This window comes from Pollachius pollachius (genome assembly GCF_949987615.1).
Source record: "Pollachius pollachius genome assembly, chromosome: 4".
Taxonomy (NCBI): domain Eukaryota; kingdom Metazoa; phylum Chordata; class Actinopteri; order Gadiformes; family Gadidae; genus Pollachius; species Pollachius pollachius.
In genome coordinates, this window is record NC_136937.1 from 6,172,877 (window position 1) to 6,192,981 (window position 20,105).

The following is a 20,105-nucleotide window of genomic DNA, read 5'->3' on the forward strand; positions in this document are numbered from 1 at the left end:
CCCCTTTGTGAGTTTCTTGGCCCCTGCCTCGCTTCTATCGTTGTTTATTCCAGAAGACGGAAAAACGCGGCAGTACTGCTACATGTTGGAAAAACGAAACGGGAACGGCCGTGTTCCCTCGTGAGATATTCCTTCAGATGATCAACGAGGCGTCCTCAGAGTGCCAAAGACCTCCCTGGTCGAGCCTGATGAATCCCTATGGGTGGAGAAGTTCTTCTGCAAAGCAAACTGTTTGCTCTCAGACTAAACCCTGTTGCTATGGGGGGCTGGTGAATTTGAAAACATGCACATGGGCCCGCACGCAGTCCTGCATGTGCTGAGAACGAACACGTTAAACCCAGCAGACGCCCTCCCCATGACGGGGGACATGGACTGCCGGAGTATTAAGGCTTTACTCCCAGAAAAACGCTACTTACAGTCAATCACACACACAGACACAGACAGACACACACACGCCTTACAGAGCCTGCTGGGTCTTCGTCGGGCGTATGGAAACAGACAACGTTATTTCCAGATCTGCTTCAGCGTCAACGCTGCAGGCGACGCACAGAAACACGCACACGCAGGTTCCAACCATGCAGTCTTCTGCGATGACCCTGAATTACTCTGAACTCCCTAAGTCATCGCAGCCACACCCCAATAACTCAGGTGAACACTGCTCAGAGCATCGGCAGCGGCTTAGCACAGTGCGACGGTAGCGGCTTAACACCGAGCTACGATAACTGCTTCCCCCGGAAGCTCTGGTCTACACACAAGCACTCACAGCTTGCATACACCCACACACACACAGTACCCACATTAGACCAGGTTAGTACAAGCACACACACAATTACATCTTAATAAACATCTCGGGGGGGGGGGGGGGGGGGGGGGGGGGGGGGGTGGAGTATAGAGAAGGCGTAGGGAGATGAAGACGTTCATGTTCATTGCTTATTCGACACGTCAGCGAGAAACACACAGGAACCCCCCAGAGAGAGAGAGAGAGAGAGAGAGAGAGAGAGCGAGAGAGCGAGAGAGAGAGAGAGACAGAACCTGTGTGTATGATAAAGACAGAGAGTCATGTGTTTAGGAAGCTGTCTGCTGATGGCTTTGGGCAGTGTTTCTTAAATGATGGCCTGTGAACCAAAATGGGCCGTGACCCAGTTGGAGGATGGTCGACGGCCGACCACGCTACAGAACACTGTACACCAAGCCATCACCAGACAGCATCCTAAACACATGACTCTCTCTTTCTCTCTATCACACACAGGTTCTCGTATTCTCTTTCTCTCTCTCTCGCTCTCACTCTCCCTCTCTCCCGGTGTCTCCTCCCCCCTGAATAGTCAAGACCTCCCTGAGGTTCAAGAGGATTCAGTCAGACGTTAATGTGTTTATCTGCCTCTTCCCCCTCCCTCTCCACCTCCCCTGCCTTTTCTCCTCCCCTGAGGAGTCGGGAGCTCCCTTAGGTTTGAGAGGCTTCAGTCAGACTCCAACGTGTTCTTCTGCCTCTCCTCTCTCCGGTCGTGTTTATAGAAGGGTAGTACGATATGTGGCACAATAGAGTCAGTAATACAAATACACTCGTTCAGAAACCTATTCATCGTGTCTCTGTTAAGAGATCATGTATCGTTTCAGCTCTCAACAAGGTTCAATGGGGGGGGGGGAAGAGAGAGAGAGGGAGAGAGAGAGAGAGAGAGAGAGAGAGAGAGAGAGAGAGACAGACAGACAGACAGACAGACAGACAGACAGACAGACAGACAGACAGACAGACAGACAGACAGACAGACAGACAGACAGACAGACAGACAGACAGACAGACAGACAGATGGGTAGAATAGTGTGTTGTGTTCCTCTGAGAGACAGTAAAAGGGGCACAGTGAAAGAGAGAAAGAGACACCGTGGAAGAGAGACAGTGATAGAAAGAGGGAGCTCAAACAAAGAGGGCTATGTTTCCTGGGTGTCCGGTTTACAGGAATGACCGGATTAGACCCAACGTCTCCTGAAACACACACACACACACACACACCTGAAATAGGTACACACAGTCACACACACACACACACACACACACACAGCCGAACCCGGTACACACCCTCGAACACCAACTCAACCCACTCAGTACCAAGTTCACCAAGACAACAGAGCAGTGTAGGAGGAGGCGGGTCAGACCAGAGAGGGACCAGGACAGAGGGGCGTGGTCGGCCTTACAGGAGGAGGAGGGGCTTGTGGCAGAGCTCCAGGGCGTCGTACAGGACGCACACCCCGAACACGGTGACCCCGGTCTCCTTGATCAGCATGGCACAGGTGCCCAGGAACAGGCTGGCCCCCAGGGCCCAGGGGGACTCGGTGCACGGCACGGAGCCCTCCGACGAGACCGCGCCCACACACCTGGAGGGAGTGGGGGGGGGGGGGGGGGGAGAGAGAGAGAGAGGGAAATAAGGAGGGAGAGAGGGTGAGACAGAGAGAGAGAAATAAGGAGGGAGAGAGGGCGAGAGAGAGGGCGAGAGAGAGGGAAAGGGGAGACGGAGAGGGGGAGAGGGGGAGAGAGAGATTCGCTCCATTACCTCAACCGGTCTACTTTAGCCGTACTTTATATTTCACTTCCTTTTCCATTGTTACACTGCATCGGCAATGTAAACGTTTATTTTCCATGCCACACACAATAGTGTGCGTGCGTGCGTCTCTAATTGTGCCTGTGTGCCGGTGCGTGTCTGTGTGTCTGTGTGTATGTGTGTGTGTGTATGTGTGCGTCCCTGTGCACGTGTGAGCCTCCCCAGAACACCAGCCGCCAGGCTTGAGGTGGTGCATACATTTCCATACAGAGCGTTCCTTCAAAGGAGCTCGACTAAAAGGATTCAGCAGCAGAAAAAGAAGAAGACAGAGGGTGAGAGGGAAGACCTCCAGTATGTAAATCATTAGTAGACGATGTAAAACAACACACACGCACAATCTCCGGGCGGGAGAGACGCACATGAAAGAGAAAGAGAAAGACAAAGAGAGATGAATGGAGACCAGGAGAAAAAGAAGAGAAGGATACAGCATGGGTGATGAAGGACAGGGGTTAAATAGGAGAGAAGGACAATGAAACAAGAGAGAGCGAGACATAAGGAGAGACAGAGAGAGAGACAGAGACACAGTGAAAGAGAGAGACAGAGCAATAGAGAGAGAGAGAGAGCGAGAGAGAGAGAGAGAGAGAGAGAGAGCGATGGGTAGAAAAGTGTGTCGTGTTCATCTGTGTTTCTGCAGTGTTCATTAACAATAATTAATTAGTTGAATCACTTTAATTGGTGTCTCGGTCATTACGGAAAAGTCACACACACTGGCGCCTCAAATGTCCCTTTAATCCTGAGGAGTGTTTGTGCACGTGCGTGTGCATGTGTGCATGTGTGCATGTGGCATCATCTTACCTAATATATGAGAGAAACGTCATGAGGAACAGCAGGCACGCCAGGACATCTGCTCTGCCCACGATACCGGACACCTGCACGCACACACACACACACGTGAGTGACAGTTCATCACGTTGCTAGGTAACGGCAGTAGGCACAACAAAACCTTGTGTTGAACCTTGTGCTGTGTGTGTGTGTGTGTGTGTGTGTGTGTGTGTGTGTGTGCAGGTATAGCACTTGTAGGCATTTTGGTGGGAAAGAGACAGAGTGAGAGAGAGAGAGACAGGGAGAGAAAAAGAGCGAGACCGAGAGCGAGAGACACAAGGGGTTTAAAGCTCACTCTTCGCCCTTCACTTAAAACAAAACTGATCTTTTAATCTACTAGCTATGTTCATACCAGCTAATTAATCATTCTGTAGGGGTTTATGTGTGTGTGTGCGTGCATCATTCCTTCTGACTCCTTTTTTTCATTCATTAAATATTTATGTTTTATACACACACACACACACACACACACACACACACACACACACACACACACACACACACACACACACACACACACACACACACACAAAGATCAAAGCCTCCTCTTCTGCTCCTCCTGGGAGGAGGAGGTGCAGATTCAGGAGGGTATGTACGGCGCTACCTGCATGCTAACCGGCTCCTCCTGGGAGGAGTTAACCACAGTCAAAGTTAGTTAACCGCAGTCAGTTAATTAACCAGTCACAGGTAGTTAACCACAGTCACAGTTAGTTAACCACAGTCACAGTTAGTTAACCAGTCACACAGTTAGTTAACCAGTCACACAGTTAGTTAACCAGTCACACAGTTAGTTAACCGCAGTGACAAAGTTAGTTAACCAGTGACACAGTTAGTTAACCGCAGTCATTTAATTAACCAGTCACAGGTAGTTAACCAGTCACACAGTTAGTTAACCAGTCACACTGAGAACGGTTAGTTTACCAAAGGTATAGAGGGAAGAAGTCAGAGTATTTACATTCTATCCCATTGCCAGTGTCTCCGTCTCTCTCTATACATCTGTCCCTCTCTCTCATGAGCGTCTTTCTCTCTCTCTCTCTCTCTCCCTCTCTCATGAGCGCTTCTCTCTCTCTCTCTCTGACCAATTACATGATTTAGCAGGAATTTCTGTGCAGCTGCGTCTACTAAATCTAGCCCACAGACACAAAACACACACACACACACACACACACACACACACACACACACACACACACACACACAGACACACACACACACACACTTGTTTCTGCAGTCATGCCGACCTCAGGCAGACTCAGAAGTTTGGATTTTGTGTCTCTGGTGTCTGGTGTGTGTGTGTGTGTCTGTGTGTCTGTCTTTCTGTGTGTGTGTCTGGCAGTGTGTGTGAGTGTGTCTATCTGGCTGTGTTTGTGCGTGTGTACGCATATGTTTGAGTTTAGTAGGATCAACAAAGCCCTGTATCGACCGTCCGAGGAGAGGAGAGAAGAGGAGGAGAGGAGGAGGTGAGATGAGGAGAGAGGAGAGACAAGAGAAGAGGTGTTGAAGGATAGACAATTTTCAAGTCTGAAGGATGATAATCAGCGACTGGTTTACAAACAGTGTTAAGCGATTTTAGATCCGATTGCAGGGGCAAATCCCACTCCAACGAGATTAAGCGTGGAACCGGAGGGAGAGAGCAGCGGTGAAAACAACTAAAAACATAAAAACAACTAAAAACACATCAGGACTTCCAGAGACGCGATCCGAGGCCGACGCCAGCGCACACAGCATCCATCTTATGGCGTCTGGGTGAACACTCCGAGGCCAACGCCAGCGCACACAGCATCCATCTTATGGCGTCTGGGTGAACTGCTAATGAACACTCCAGTAGATGTTCTCTGGACTGTGTTCCCTGAACCTGCCGCTTTAATCTGTGAACACACACAGCTCTGAGCTCTGGACGCTGGGCTGGCCGTTTGGCCTTCAGCCAGCTCACAGAGTTCAGCGCCAACGGAGCCAAGAGTTCTGTGGCGTTACGTCATGGTGGGGGGGTGGGACGTTTACACCGTCGTCCGGGGACGGAGAGAGAGACTCGACTGGGAACACGGGCTACACCCGACACAAACCCCTCTGGGTCGTCTGTGTTTAAACTCCTACGACGTGTTGGATTCGAGAAATGGAGAAGGCCGCTGGTGTTCAGACTGTAGTAGTTGAAATCGTTTGAACCCCGGGCGCAGCGCCAAGGTGCCGAGCCCTAGCGGTTTCGCTAGGCCTGCGCTAGCCCCAACCCTAGGCCGCGCCGCAACGCCCGTCTCCGGAGGAACACCTCCTCATGTGTTCACCTCATCATGTGTTCACCGCTCATCATGTGTTCACCGCTACAGTTCACCTCATCATGTGTTCACCGCTCATCATGTATTCACCACTACAGTTCACCTCATCATGTGTTCATCGCTCATCATGTGTTCACTGCTCATCATGTGTTCACCACTACAGTTCACCTCATCATGTGTTCATCGCTCATCATGTGTTCACCGCTCATCATGTATTCACCACTACAGTTCACCTCATCATGTGTTCATCGCTCATCATGTATTCACCACTCATCATATGTTCAGCACTCCTCATGTGTTCACCACTACAGTTCACCTCATCATGTGTTCACCACTCCTCATGTGTTCACCACTCATCATGTATTCACCACTCCTCATGTGTTCACCCCTCTTCATGCGTTCAGCGCTACACTCAAACCAGGGAGCGGTGAGCAGAGCTTCCCCTCGCTCCACACACCTCCTCCGCTCCAGATCCCACGGGGAGCAGGACCTGCTGACTGATGCATTCTCTCCTGTCCCTCCCCTCTCCTCTCCTCCCTGGCAGCCTGTCTACAGGCCGAGCTCACAGCCAGCTCACGTTCCTACGGGTTCTTATCAAGATGGTGGGAGTGAACGCCATCTGGTCTCAATACAGACAGAGCCTGCTTATACTGAGAGAGAGAGAGAGAGAGAGAGAGAGAGAGAGAGAGAGAGAGAGAGAGAGAGAGAGAGAGAGAGAGAGAGAGAGAGAGAGCGAGAGAGAGAGAGAGGGGGGGACAGAGAGAGACAGAGAGACTGAGAGAGAGAGAGAGAGAGAGAGAGAGAGAGAGAGAGAGAGAGAGAGATAGCGAGAGAGAGGACTTTAGTGCGACGTTGCAGGCCTCGTGATTGCAAAGCCCAACGCATTTATTCATAACGGACGGCGACTATGTGAATGTTGTAATCTGTAGCATCTCTTATCAATGTGCATTTTTATGTGTGTGTATGAACGAGTGATGGCGTGAGTGAATGATTGCCTGTGAGAGAAGCAGGAACGTCAGTCTGACTTCCTCCTCTGTACTCTGCACCCGCTGTCACATTATACTGAGCAGGTCTTTCCAACGGCCAGCTTCCCAGCTCTCCTCCATCCACCCATCAGTCACCCATCAATCATCCCTCCATCCTGTCACTTACCCGCCCCCGCTCTCGCTCGCCCGCCCTCTTTCTGCTCATTTCATCATCTTGCAGAGTCATACATCTTTTACCCCGCAACCACACGCCACCTCCTCCTCTAGCACCTCCCCAACAGCACCGCCTCCACTAGCACCTCCTCTCTCACCTCCTCAACAGCACCTCCTCCTCTAGCACCTCCTCCACTAGCACCTCCTCTCTCACCTCCTAAACAGCACCTCCTCCATTAGCACCTCCTCCTCCAGCACCTCCCCAACAGCACCGCCTCCACTAGCACCTCCTCCTCTAGCACCTCCTCTCTCACCTCCTCAACAGCACCTCCTCCTCCAGCACCTCCTCCACTAGCACCTCCTCTCTCACCTCCTCAACAGCACCTCCTCCTCTAGCACCTCCTCCACTAGCACCTCCTCTCTCACCTCCTAAACAGCACCTCCTCCATTAGCACCTTCTCCACTAGCACCTCCTCTCTCACCTCCTCAACAGCACCTCCTCCATTAGCACCTCCTCGTCTAGCACCTCCTCTCTCACCTCCTCAACAGCACCTCCACCATTAGCACCTCCTCCACTAGCACCTCCTCTCTCACCTCCTAAACAGCACCTCCTCCATTAGCACCTCCTCGTCTAGCACCTCCTCTCTCACCTCCTCAACAGCACCTCCTCCATTAGCACCTCCTCCACTAGCACCTCCTCTCTCACCTCCTCAACAGCACCTCCTCCATTAGCACCTCCTCCACTAGCACCTCCTCTCTCACCTCCTCAACAACACCTCCTCCTCTAGCACCTTCTCTCTCACCTCCTCAACAGCACCTCCTCCACTAGCACCTCCTTCACTAGCACCTCCTCTCTCACCTCCTCAACAGCACCTCCTCCATTAGCACCTCCTCGTCTAGCACCTCCTCTCTCACCTCCTCAACAGCACCTCCTCCATTAGCACCTCCTCCACTAGCACCTCCTCTCTCACCTCCTCAACAACACCTCCTCCTCTAGCACCTTCTCTCTCACCTCCTCAACAGCACCTCCTCCACTAGCACCTCCTTCACTAGCACCTCCTCTCTCACCTCCTCAACAGCACCTCCTCCACTAGCACCTCCTTCACTAGCACCTCCTCTCTCACCTCCTCAACAGCATCTCCTCCACTAGCACCTCCCCCTCAACAGCACCTCCTCAACAGAACCTCCTCCTCACCAGCACCTCCTCCAGTAGCGACTCCTCCTCTAGCTCATCCTTTAGTAGCACCTCCTCTACTAGTACCTTCTCACCAGCAGCACCTCCTCAAGCACCTCCTCCTCTAGCACCTCCTCCTCTAGCTCATCCTTAAGTAGCACCTCCTCCACTAGCACCTGCTCTACTCCCTCCAAGGCCACCATTTTGTTGGGGTCAGTAATGGAGTGAGGCTCCCTCTAAATCAGGCCTGCTCCACACAGACATACCTCTGAGACCGGGAGGCTGAACGGAGGAGGAGGGGCTGAACGGAGGAGGAGAGGCTGAACGGAGGAGGAGAGGCTGAACGGAGGAGGGGCTAAACGGAGGAGGGGCTAAATGGAGGAGGGGCTAAACTAGACCATTCTGCGAAATAAAAATAGCTGAGAGTTCGGTCGGCCCTTAGGGGAGCTGGAGAAGAGTATGTGTATGTTGTGTATATATGCGTGCGTTCGTGCGTGTGTGTGTGGGTACGTGAATGCGTGCTTCTTCAGGGATGTGTGCGTGCCTGTGTGTGTTTGTGTGCGCGTGAACATGTGTGTGCTAATGCGTGTTTGTGTGTGCATGCATGTGTGCAAGTTCGTACATGCATCTGTGTGCATGCGTGTGTTTGCATGTGTGTGTTCATGCATGTGTGGGCGTGCGTGCGTGCGTGCGCACTACTCACGGCCTCAGTGTGCACCGGGTGCACAGTGAACAGCAGCGCCGTCAGGAAGGCCGGCTTGGCGTCCCGAAACACGCGGCGCTCGCACGTATGCAGGAGCAGGCAGCAGACGGCGGCGTGCAGACACACGTTGACCAGGTGGAAGGGGAACGGGTTCAGACCGCCCAGAAGCAGGTTCAACCTGGGGAGGAGGAGAGGTCACCGTGGTTACACACCCCGGAGACTCAAGAGAGTGCCGCTCGATGAACACACGAGCAGGATGGAGGATAATCACGTTTGTCATGTTAATGAATGAAGACAGAGGAGGAGGAGGAAGAGGAAGAGGAAGAGGAGAAGAAGAAGAAGAAAGAAAGAAGGAAATGGGAATTAGGGAGAATGGGAGTGAGAGAAAGAAGAGAGTAAAAAAGGTAAGAATGATATAAAAAGAATGCTTTCATGGGTGTTTGCGTTTTCATCACCAGCCCATATTGAGGCGTGAGGCCTGAGTCTCAACACTGACTGCAGAACCTGCAGGATCCCAGGATCAATCGAGCGAAACCGAACAACCACTCGGCCGGTACGCTATGAATTCACCCCGGGGAATTTGGAAAAATGCCAATTAACAAGTAACTCTCCAGAATAACGTGACGGGTTAACATCCCAGATACTGAACAGAATTTCAATTCCGTTGGCGGCGCAGGCTGCATTCCAATTGAAATAAGGTCTACGGAGACTCGACGGTGGATTGCTGTCGAGTCCCATCCTGCCTGTCCCAGAGCTAATCTCAGAGTACAGGATAGGGCTGGGACGCCCAGTGTTCCCAGCGTGATCAGGACCATGGAAGGACTGCAGAGCAGAACCCTCCCTCCCCCCACAGACAGCACCAATGGTATGAATCATCAGAGCTCTGCTGTGGCCTCATGGCTTCAGACTGTGACCGGATCGGCTTTAGCTTTGAGCTCTTAGCTACTCCACCTGCAACCTTTCAGCTCCTCATCTCATCCTACTCTCCGTGGCCCAAGTATCCACGTGAACCACGGAGCGATTCTCAGCCTGTCTGAGAAGGACTTCTGCTGCTGAGAGGAGCAGAGACGTTTTCCTGCAGCTCAGCTGATAGTCTCCGCTGAATCCACACGACTCCAGCTCCCCAGAGGCAGAGCTTCCCTCACTCCAGAGCTCAGAGTAAAGCTCTGGAGCTGATGTCTGCCGTCAATAATACTGCAACCCACCGTGAAAGATGTTCTGCTGCCACACGATCCTGAGCCCCAAGGAATTATAAAAAGGTTGTTTTCTGACGGCTCATAAAATCCTGAATAATACATATAGACTACGGTTTAATGTCATGGATGTAATTAATGCTAAAGATTAGCGTCTCTGGAAAACAAGATTTATATTTGAAGAGATTCTGTGTAGGCGTCTGTGTGAAACATTTTGCTTCATCGTGTTTAGGCGGAAATCTTGAAGAACATGTTTTGACAGATGTGTTCTAGTAATCTGTTCATGGACTTTTGGTGAGTCGACGGAGACAAAGCGCGGATATAAAGAGGATGATCTAAAACACAGAGCCCTGTGTCGAGGGTCCTCACACTCCCTAATACTCACTCAGACAATGGGAGCATTTCCTTCACTGAAGGTTGGAGCCACAACACACCATCAGTCACACAACCTGAAGATTACAATAGCTCACTGCTTACTTAACTCTAGTGTTTATCCTGAACTAAGGTGATTTATTTTGACCTGGCGCTGTAGGGTGAATTCTCACACGCTTTGACTAGCAATGGGATTTCACTCGGAACAAATGTAATCACACCCCTCTTTATAAAACAGATGTTTCACTGAAACATCTGCACCACGTTCTATTTCCTCAGTTCTATAACAATGAATACATCCATCCTCTCTCTCTCTCTCTCTCTCTCTCTCTCTCTGCGTCAGTCGAGATCAGTCAATCAAACACACCCACATACACATGCAGGCCCGCACCCACACACACAGAGGCTAGCACACACACACACACACACACACACACACCTTGAGAGGTTCCCGGGGGCCCCTGCTGTAATCACTGAAACAGAGGTAGACACGGCCCCAGGCCCGTCCCCAAGTCAACGCACACACAGCTTTCAAGGGCACCTTTGTGTGTGTGTGTGTGTGTGTGTGTGTGTGTGTGTGTGTGTCTCTGTCTGTCTGTCTGTCTGTCTATCTGTGTGTGTGTGTGTTCCTGCACTAGGCTACGTCATTCTGCAAGGGCAGATGTTATGGACGGTGGTCTAGCCCGGTGGAACCACAACATTCAGGAGACGGACGACTGAAGCTTCTCCATACCTCTCTCTCTGTGATCTCACCCTGGGTTCATCCAGGCCGTATGAACCTTCTGTATAAACCTGGACCACCCGGTGTAGATCTAACCTCTTTACTGCGGTCGGAGTATAGTCTCCTAGGTCCAAACTTGAAGCTAAACGCTCTGATTGAGATCGGCTCCTCCTGTCCTATGAACATATCGTTGGCCGTGTCTATTGTTTGTTTCATGAGGAGTCGAACGTTCCTCCAGCTAGGACCTGTGAGACAGCATGAACTCTGCTCCTTTCACATGATGCTCCAGTCTACAGAGGGTAGACTGGACCATGAGGAGATAAGGAAGGGAGCACTTAGGCACCATTCCTTAGCAGTAGGATCATTTAAACCGCTCGTCAGTTCACTCAGGAACCTCAGGAAGCAGAGAGAGACTGTCAGACTGGAATGGTAAATGGACTGCATTTTTATTGCGCTTTTCCAACCAGTGGCCACTCAATGCGCTTTACAATATTGTCTAATCCCCCATTCATGCACACATTTACAGAACACACAACACACAACATTCCCAGTGCCACAAACAATGGACTCATCTCCGCTTTAGAGCAGCTAAAACACTGGCTTGTTCTCTTACATATTACATCACAACCACACTGGGATCCATCGCTCATTCCAAATGTAAGAGGATGTAGGCAGCAAATGTTGCAATGAATGATTTATTTGTCTGTCTCTGTCATCACTCACAACGGAGAGGTGTGCTGACGCGTGCGTGTGTTTGCGTGTGTGTGTGTGTGTGCGTGTGTTTGTGTGCGCGTGTGTGTGTGCGTGTGTAGAACAGATGCTGCCAGATCTGCTCTCTCTGAGGAGATGGTAATCTGTAGTTTCTGCCACAACAAATGTGTTATCATCAGAAGGATTTTGGCGGGAGGGTCGACTAGGAGGGAGTGCTACGTATTATGGGATACAATCCCGTCAGTCCTGGCCCCTCCTAATTCCGATCTCATACTTCATCTCTTAGGAATCCCGGAAGCGAGGGGAGGAGGCAAGAGGGGGAGACGGGGGGGAGAGGAGAGGAAGACGGGGGGAGGAGAGGGGAGGAGAGGAGGGAGGGGAGTAGGAGGAGGGGGTGAAAGAATGTAACAGTGAGAAGGTAATTAGACAACACACAACACAAAACACCCCCCTCATCTATTTTAAGAGTGAGAACCACTCTCTGCCGTGTTTAAAGGTACAACAGGGTATTAATGCCTGGCTCAACGGGGGTAGGCGGGGAGATGTAATGGCCAGAGTAAGAAGCCAAGGCGGGCATCTGTCATATTTATTTATTCCTATTTGTGGTTGATTCATGGTTTTTGTGTCTTGGTTTACTGCCCGTTGAAAGATGACGAGGAGGAGGAGGAGGATGAATGGTTTCTGACTTTAATTGGGTGGAATATGGCTGTAGAAATAGATATGGGAGGGGAGAGGGAGGAGAGGGGAGGGACGAGAGAGGGAGGAGAGGGGTCAGAAGGGAGGGGATAGGGGGAGGAGAGAGGGGAGGGGGAGGAGAGAGGGGATGGTGAGAGGAGGAGAAGGGGGAGGAGGAGAAGAGAGGAAAGAGGGAGGGGGAGGTGAGGAGAGGAGAGGAGAGGGGGAGGAGAGAGGGGAGGGGGAGGAGAGAGGGGATGGTGAGAGGAGGAGAAGGGGAGGAGGAGAAGAGAGGAAAGAGGGAGGGGGAGGAGAGGAGAGGAGAGGAGAGGGGGAGGAGAGAGGGGAGGGGGAGGAGAAGGGGGAGGAGGAGAAGAGAGGAAAGAGGGAGGGGGAGGAGAGGAGAGGGGGAGGAGAGAGGAGAGGGGGAGGAGGGAGGAGAGGGGATGGTGGGAGGCAGAGAAGGGGAAGGAGATGCTGGGATTTTGTCAGGCAAGCTTGTGTTGAATTCATCAACTTCTGGCTCTCCTCTGAACTCGCCAGATGTGTCTAGTCTGACACTATTTCAGCACACATCTGGAGACAGGAGAGGGACTGCCACATGTTGCTATAGTAACTGCTTTGGCTTCGAACTATCCTCACCAATACAGCCCGATGCTGTGAAGAGGTTTCCTACAGTCTCCTTCTCTGCTACCACACGTTATCACGTAATCTGGCTTTACAGAGACACGCCCCCTCTTAAACAGAAATGCCCCCCTCTATATTCACATGCCGCTTTGATAACACTTTCCAAAACAGTCACGCCCCCTTCAAAACAGACACGCCCCCCTCTTATTAACACGCCCCTTTGTTAACACTTTCTAAAACAGACACACCCCCCTCTTAGTAACTAGCCCCCCTCTTAGTTACACACCCCCCTCTTAGCAACACACCCCTTTGAAACACTTTCCGAAACAGACACGCCCCCTCCAAAACAAACACGCCCCCCTCTTAGTAACACACCCCCTCTTACTAACACGTCCCTTTGAAAACCCTATCCAAAACAGGCATGTCCCATCCAAAACAGACACGCCCCCCTTAGTAACACGGCCCTTTTGAAAAACGATCCAAAACAGACACGCCCCACCCAGAACAGACACGCCCCCCTCTTAGTAACACGCCCCCTCTTACTAACAAGTCCCTTTGAAAACCCTTTCCAAAACAGGCATGTCCCATCCAAAACAGACACGCCCCCCTTAGTAACACGCCCCTTTTAAAAAACGATCCAAAACAGACACGCCCCATCCAGAACAGACACGCCCCCCTCTTAGTAACACGCCCCTTTTAAAACACTTTCCAAAACAGACACGCCCCCTCGAAAACATGCTGGAATGTAACGCGCTACAGATGTTTAGGATTAGGCTCATATATACTGAAGCAGCATCAAGTCGTTGGAACGGAAGACGAAACCAACACTACTTGTTGCGTTAACGTGTTACAGTTCAAGTGAAAGTTCAACATTCACTAGAGATCACTAGGGTCCTGCCTAGTTGAAAAAGTACCAGATGCGCCTCCACTCCACTCCAGCACCCAACACCCACGGACCCAGCCGTTACCATCATGACGTCAGCTCCAACACCATGTCGGACCTACTTTGCATAAATGGGATGAAATCGGACCTCCAATTTATGCAAAATAAGTCCGATTATAAACAAACGCGGACCAAGAACACGGAAGAGCATCGACCGCTCAAGCTGTTGATGCCGATAACGTCAACTAGTTCGGCCGCTCGAGCTGTTGATGCCGATAATGACAACTAGTTTGGCCGCTCGAGCTGTTGATGCCGTTAACGTCAACTAGTTCGGCCACTCGAGCTGTTGATGCCGTTAACGTCAACTAGTTAGTCGGTCGTTAACGTAAACTAGTTCGGCGGTTGGAGGGACGGGACGCAGGAGCGCCCGAACTTACTTGAAGGTGAGCACGCAGAGCGGTCGGTAGGACTTGTGGCTCGTGTTGTCCGCCATCCTCTTGCCCCAGAAGTCTCCGGTGAAGACGCTGCGGAGGCTTGCGCCGGGCCGCACGTCGGGGTTGTTCACGATGGCCCACACGTCGTCATGCACGAACTCCCCGCGGAGCGAGTTGCCGTAGCACAGCGCGCACAGCGCGAGCAGAGCGGCGTAGCGCCCCGCCGCAGCCGCGCGCAGCGCGCGCATCGGGGTGTCCCGTGCGGGGAACGTCATGATGTCAGCCGTCGCGGGACGAGCCGCTCGGAGCGGGGGAAGCGGGAGCACTGGGGTCCATGTCCGGTGATGAAGCGCCGTGCGGTGATCGTTGGTCGGTCCGCGGCGCGAGAGACTGAGCGAGTGTTGCAGTGCGAGGCGAGCAGCGAGATACCTCCTACCAGCGCATGCGCAGTGGAGGCGCTGGGCTGGCTCCGGTGTGATGGGGATCCATTAGGAGTCATGATGAGCAGCGGGGAGCAGATAGGGTGGAGGTCCGCTCAGAGCAGGACTGCGGGGAACCGGGGAGATATTACATAATATTCAACTAATTGCACTAATTAAACTAAGCGCTTTTTGTAACAGGGTGTACCGCGAGGTAAGCTGACCGCTGACATTCTTTCCCGCCTTTTACTTGTTATGAAGCTCTTCTTTGGGGGGCTCCGATAACCTTTGACCCCTGCTGCTGTCCGCGGTCAGCTTCAGGCGGCCATACGGGTCATGACTTCATCGTGACACCACGAAGCGTCTCAGAGCTTCACTTCTTCAGGCGAAACGTTCATTATTCTATTTTTTTATTCTTTTACCATTGATTCCCGAAAGTCGATTCTTTGTTAAACTGTCAGCCTAGCGGCCTCGGAAAAAGAGCTGAATCACTTTGAGAAGTCATGTTCATAATTTACATCAATAATTTATGCAGCCCCTACTACTGCAGTCTGTTAGTAGGAAATACACACTCAGACACATATACACATGCATACACACTTATACAATTATACACACTAACACACTTAAACACACTAAAATACTCACACACATATTAACGTATACACACTAATATACTCACACACATATACATACTAGTAGACTCACACACACACATATATACACAAACGTACACACACATACACACACGAACACATATACACTCAAACATGCACATTCACACACATATGCACACTAACAAACATACACACTCACACACATATACACACTAACACACACGGACACATATACACACTAACATACATGTACACACTCAGACACAGACACACTCAGACCCAGCCAGACAGCTCTGAGGCTGGATAATAAAGCCATATCTCTGTAGGGCTGAACCAAAACAAGGTTTATAAAACATGATTTAGCTCCAACCGGAGGCCAGGTCACCAGAATGACTACTACTGAGGAGAGAGTGTGGGGGGGGATGTTCTACTGTGTGTTTGTTTGTGTGCGTGTGCGTGTGTGTGTGTGTGTGTGTGTGCGCTCACATACTTGTGTGTCATTATATGATGTGATCTTGCTGACAGCTGGTGCCCAAATGACACTAGACTCGAGCTACAGGCACACCAAACACACAGACGAAACACACACACACACACACACAAACACACAGACCGACACACACACACACACACACACACATATCGACACACAGACTGACACACACACACAGACCGACACACACACACAGACCGACATACACACACACACACACACGCAGACCGACACATACACTAACAAAAACATACAGAAACTAACACACAGACGCACACATACACTAACACACACACACAAAGATACACACTAACACAAAGACACAAACTAACACACACATGCACACAGAAACACACACACAGACCGGAGGAGAGTGGTTTGTGCGTTGCGCTGGAGTGCTCGGTTGTGTCTGAGTCATGTAAACAGCCGTCTAACAAGATGACCGTCCCTACAGAGACCTGACCTTCATCTGGAACATCACAGAGGGAGGAGAAGAGACGGGGAGGAGGGAAGAGGGGATGAAGTTAAGAAAGGATTTTGTCTTCAGGGGAAACCAAAACATAAAATAAAGAGAGAGAGAGAAAGAGAGGGAGAGGAAGAGAGAGAGAAAGAGAGAAGGGGAGAGAGAGAGAGAGAGAGAGAGAAAGAGAGAAGGGTAGAGAGAGAGTAGGAGAGATGGTTTGAAGACGGTTAGTGTTGAGTCAAACGTTCCTGAGGGTCTTGATCTCCTCTCTTTCCCCTCTTGTTTTAACCTCGTCATCATGGGACACTGGAGGCGGAGCTACTGATGTTTGGGAGGGGAGAGCGGGAGGGAGGGGGAGAGCGAGAGAGGGATGGAGAGGGGGAGGGCGGGAGAGAGAGATGGAGAGAACAGGGAAGCTCTTCAGAAGGAGGGGTATCAGTGTCACACTAAGAACACCATCAACATGACGTAGTCTCAACACAGTGGAGCGCCATCCCACGAAGAACATCATCCACATGGCGTAGACTCAACACAGGGGAACACCATCACAGTCAGAGCACCAACCATATGATGTAGTCTCAACACATTGGAACACCCTCACACTAGGAACACCATCAACATGTTGTAGTCTCAACACGTGGTGTTGTAGTACCTGACGTAGTTTCAGCACCGTGTTTATGACCACCAGGTTTAGCGGTGGTCATACCCCCCCAGGACCCAGCCCAGTCCCCACAGGTGCTCAACCACAGGACCTCCCTAAAGAGCCGTTTCCCAGCATGCAACTCAAGGGCCATAACCCAGCACACAACTCAAGGACTGTTACCCAGCATGCAACACTACACGATCACGTAATCACAACAGAAACTATTAAGCCACTGCTAGGGCCAGGGCGATCGAATAGAAACACCTGCTCTCTCCCTGTCCCTCTCTCTCCCTCTCTCTCTAATTTGAATGTTCGTATTTACTTAGAGGTCGGTGAAGCCTTTGAGGTCCTTCGCTGGAGGAAACAGACTTGTTTCCCTTTGAAGACTCAGCTAGGCAATCCTTTCAAATCCAGGGGTCCACTTTTCGGATTTAATAAACACTTTGTACTCTTGTTGGAGTCTATAGAAAAAAGGGGGGTGAGCTATAATTTCTTCCAACTGTTCATCTTGACTCCATCCTGGTTCCATCCTGGTTCCATCTCGGTTCCATCCTGGTTCCATCCTGGTTCCATCTCGGTTCCATCCTGGTTCCATCCTGGTTCCATCTCGGTTCCATCCTGGTTCCATCCTGGTTCCATCTCGGTTCCATCCTGGCTCTATCCTGGTTCAGTCTTGGCGGCCAGTTGCGGAGTTCTGCATTCAGTTCCCACAGCCTGCTAAGATGGCCGCCAGGGTGGAGCCAAGATGGCCGCCGGCCAGGTGAACCGGGCCCATATAACCATCTTTGGACGATTGCCACGGCAACGATGCAGCGGAGTGAATCAGCGGAGTGGGCCGGCGATGCGCGACGATGAGGTCGCCGTGTGTGTGTTCAATGCCGCCGCGTGCCGGGCTGCTTATGGGCAAATGGGTCGTTAAAGGAGGGGAGTAATTAGAGGAGCACTCGGCTATGAAGAGCGCGAGTTAAAGAGCGTAGAGGGGGGGGGAGGGGGGAGGACATTAAATGTTGGTGGGGGAGGGGGGGTAGGACATTAAATGTGGGACATTAAATAAGCACTCACATCAAGTGATTAGCCTAGCTTATTCAATTAGCCTTTAGCCGCGGCGGGCGTGGACACGTCGTAAAGACAGAGAGCGGCGGCCGCTGGAACACAAACGGACTGTTAAGGGCAACCTGTAGCAGGTCACACACACACACACACACACACACACACACACACTCCAGCCTGTGTGTGTGTGTGCGTGCGTGTGATTTCTGCTTCAGATTTAACCAGCTAGAGCACAATCTCTCTCTCTGTCTCTCTCTCTTTCTTTCTCTCTGTCTCTCTCTCTCTCTCTCTCTTTCTCTCTCTCACTCTCTGACACCCAAGGAAAAATGATTATGCTGCAACACGCTGACATTAACTTAAGTGTGTGTGTGCGTGACTGCTTGTGCAGTAGTGGGACACCAATCTATTATTTCACAAGGTTATAAATGTATTAACGAGGTTAATGACCAATTAACAGATATGAATGCAGACATTTCAATGCCACCCACACAGACACACCCACACTGAGATACACACCAACACCAACACACACACACACATTCCCACACATACACGCACACATAGAGGCATCCACACACACACACACACACACACACACTAACCCACACAAACACACACGTACACACACCGACACAGACACAGACACACATACACACACACAGGCACCCACACCCACACACCAACACAAACACACAAACAAACACACATACACAAACCGACACCGGCCATACACACGGAAAACCCCCCAGAGCTGCTGGTCCGGTCTGTGTAGCTCAGGAGCAGAGCTTCAACAAGCTGCACCAGTACACTCTGAGAATACTAACTCACAGAGAGGAGGGCACACACACACACACACACACACACACACACACACACACACACACACAGGAGGAGGGGACACACACACACACACACACACACACAGGAGGAGGAGGGGACACACACACACACACACACAGAGGAGGGGACACACACACACACGCACACACACACACAGAGGAGGAGGGGACACACACACACACACACACACAGAGGAGGAGGGGACACACACACACACACACACACACACACACACAGAGGAGGGGAAACACACACACACACACGCACACACACACACACACACACACACACACAGAGGAGGAGGGGACACACACACACACACACACAAACACACACACACACACAGAGGAGGAGGGGACACACACACACACACACACACAGAGGAGGGGACACACATACACACACACACACAGAGGAGGGGACACACACACACACACACACAGACAGAGATGAGGAGGAGGGAGACACACACACACACACACACACAGAGGAGGGGACACACACACACACAGACAGAGAGGAGGAGGAGGGAGACACACACACGCACACACACACACAAAGGAGGAGGGGACACACACACACACACAGACACACAGAGGAGGAAGGGACACACAGACACACACACAAAGGAGGAGGGGGGACACACACACACACACACACACAGAGGAGGGAGACACACACCACACACACACACACACAGAGGAGGGGGGAGACAAACACATAGAGGTGGAGGGGGTGTAGCGCATTATCTGACAGCTAACTATTATCATCAGCATCAGTATTAATACTAGCACATGCTATTATAGTTCTATCATTCAGCATCATTATTAATACTAATAAAGATATATAATCATCATTTTTTAACAATGGCTTATTAATGTCATAATGTCTGGTTGAGGAGGATAAACCTGATCTTACAGCGCCAGATCATATTCTCCATCACATCTGCTTACACAACTTTATTGTGTTCACCCATTGACTCATGATGTGTGTGTGTTGTCTGACAGTAAAGCCTCTCCTGTGAGAACACACGACCTGCAGTCACCGTTTTGAACCACTCAAGGCAGGGCTCCAACGACTGGGACTCTCATCTGACTCTGACTCCCCAGGACTTTGACTGTTCAGGGACAAATGCATAAATCGAATCATATATTCAAGGTGAGTGTATACTTTGCGGTGGTTAACAGTCACTAGCGACTGCAAAGGCCTCGCAGACTTGTCTGTTCCTCAACAAATTAATCACTACCACGCAACGCTGCGGCGTC

The 20,105-nt window shown here is 51.1% G+C and overlaps 1 protein-coding gene across 1 annotated transcript in view; it reads right to left on the reverse strand.

Annotated features, from left to right (window-relative positions):
* The window catches only part of tmtc1 (transmembrane O-mannosyltransferase targeting cadherins 1), a 33,584-nt gene extending 18,884 nt beyond the window's left edge, over positions 1–14,700 (reverse strand). Inside the window, exons 1-4 of the mRNA XM_079734637.1 lie at positions 14,319–14,700; positions 8,700–8,877; positions 3,387–3,460; positions 2,188–2,367 (exon numbers count right to left, since the gene is read on the reverse strand). Coding sequence (XP_079590763.1) covers positions 2,188–2,367; positions 3,387–3,460; positions 8,700–8,877; positions 14,319–14,590 — 704 coding nt within the window. The 5' untranslated portion in view covers positions 14,591–14,700. The remainder of the gene's footprint in view (positions 1–2,187; positions 2,368–3,386; positions 3,461–8,699; positions 8,878–14,318) is intronic.
* Positions 14,701–20,105: the final 5,405 nt, after the last annotated feature.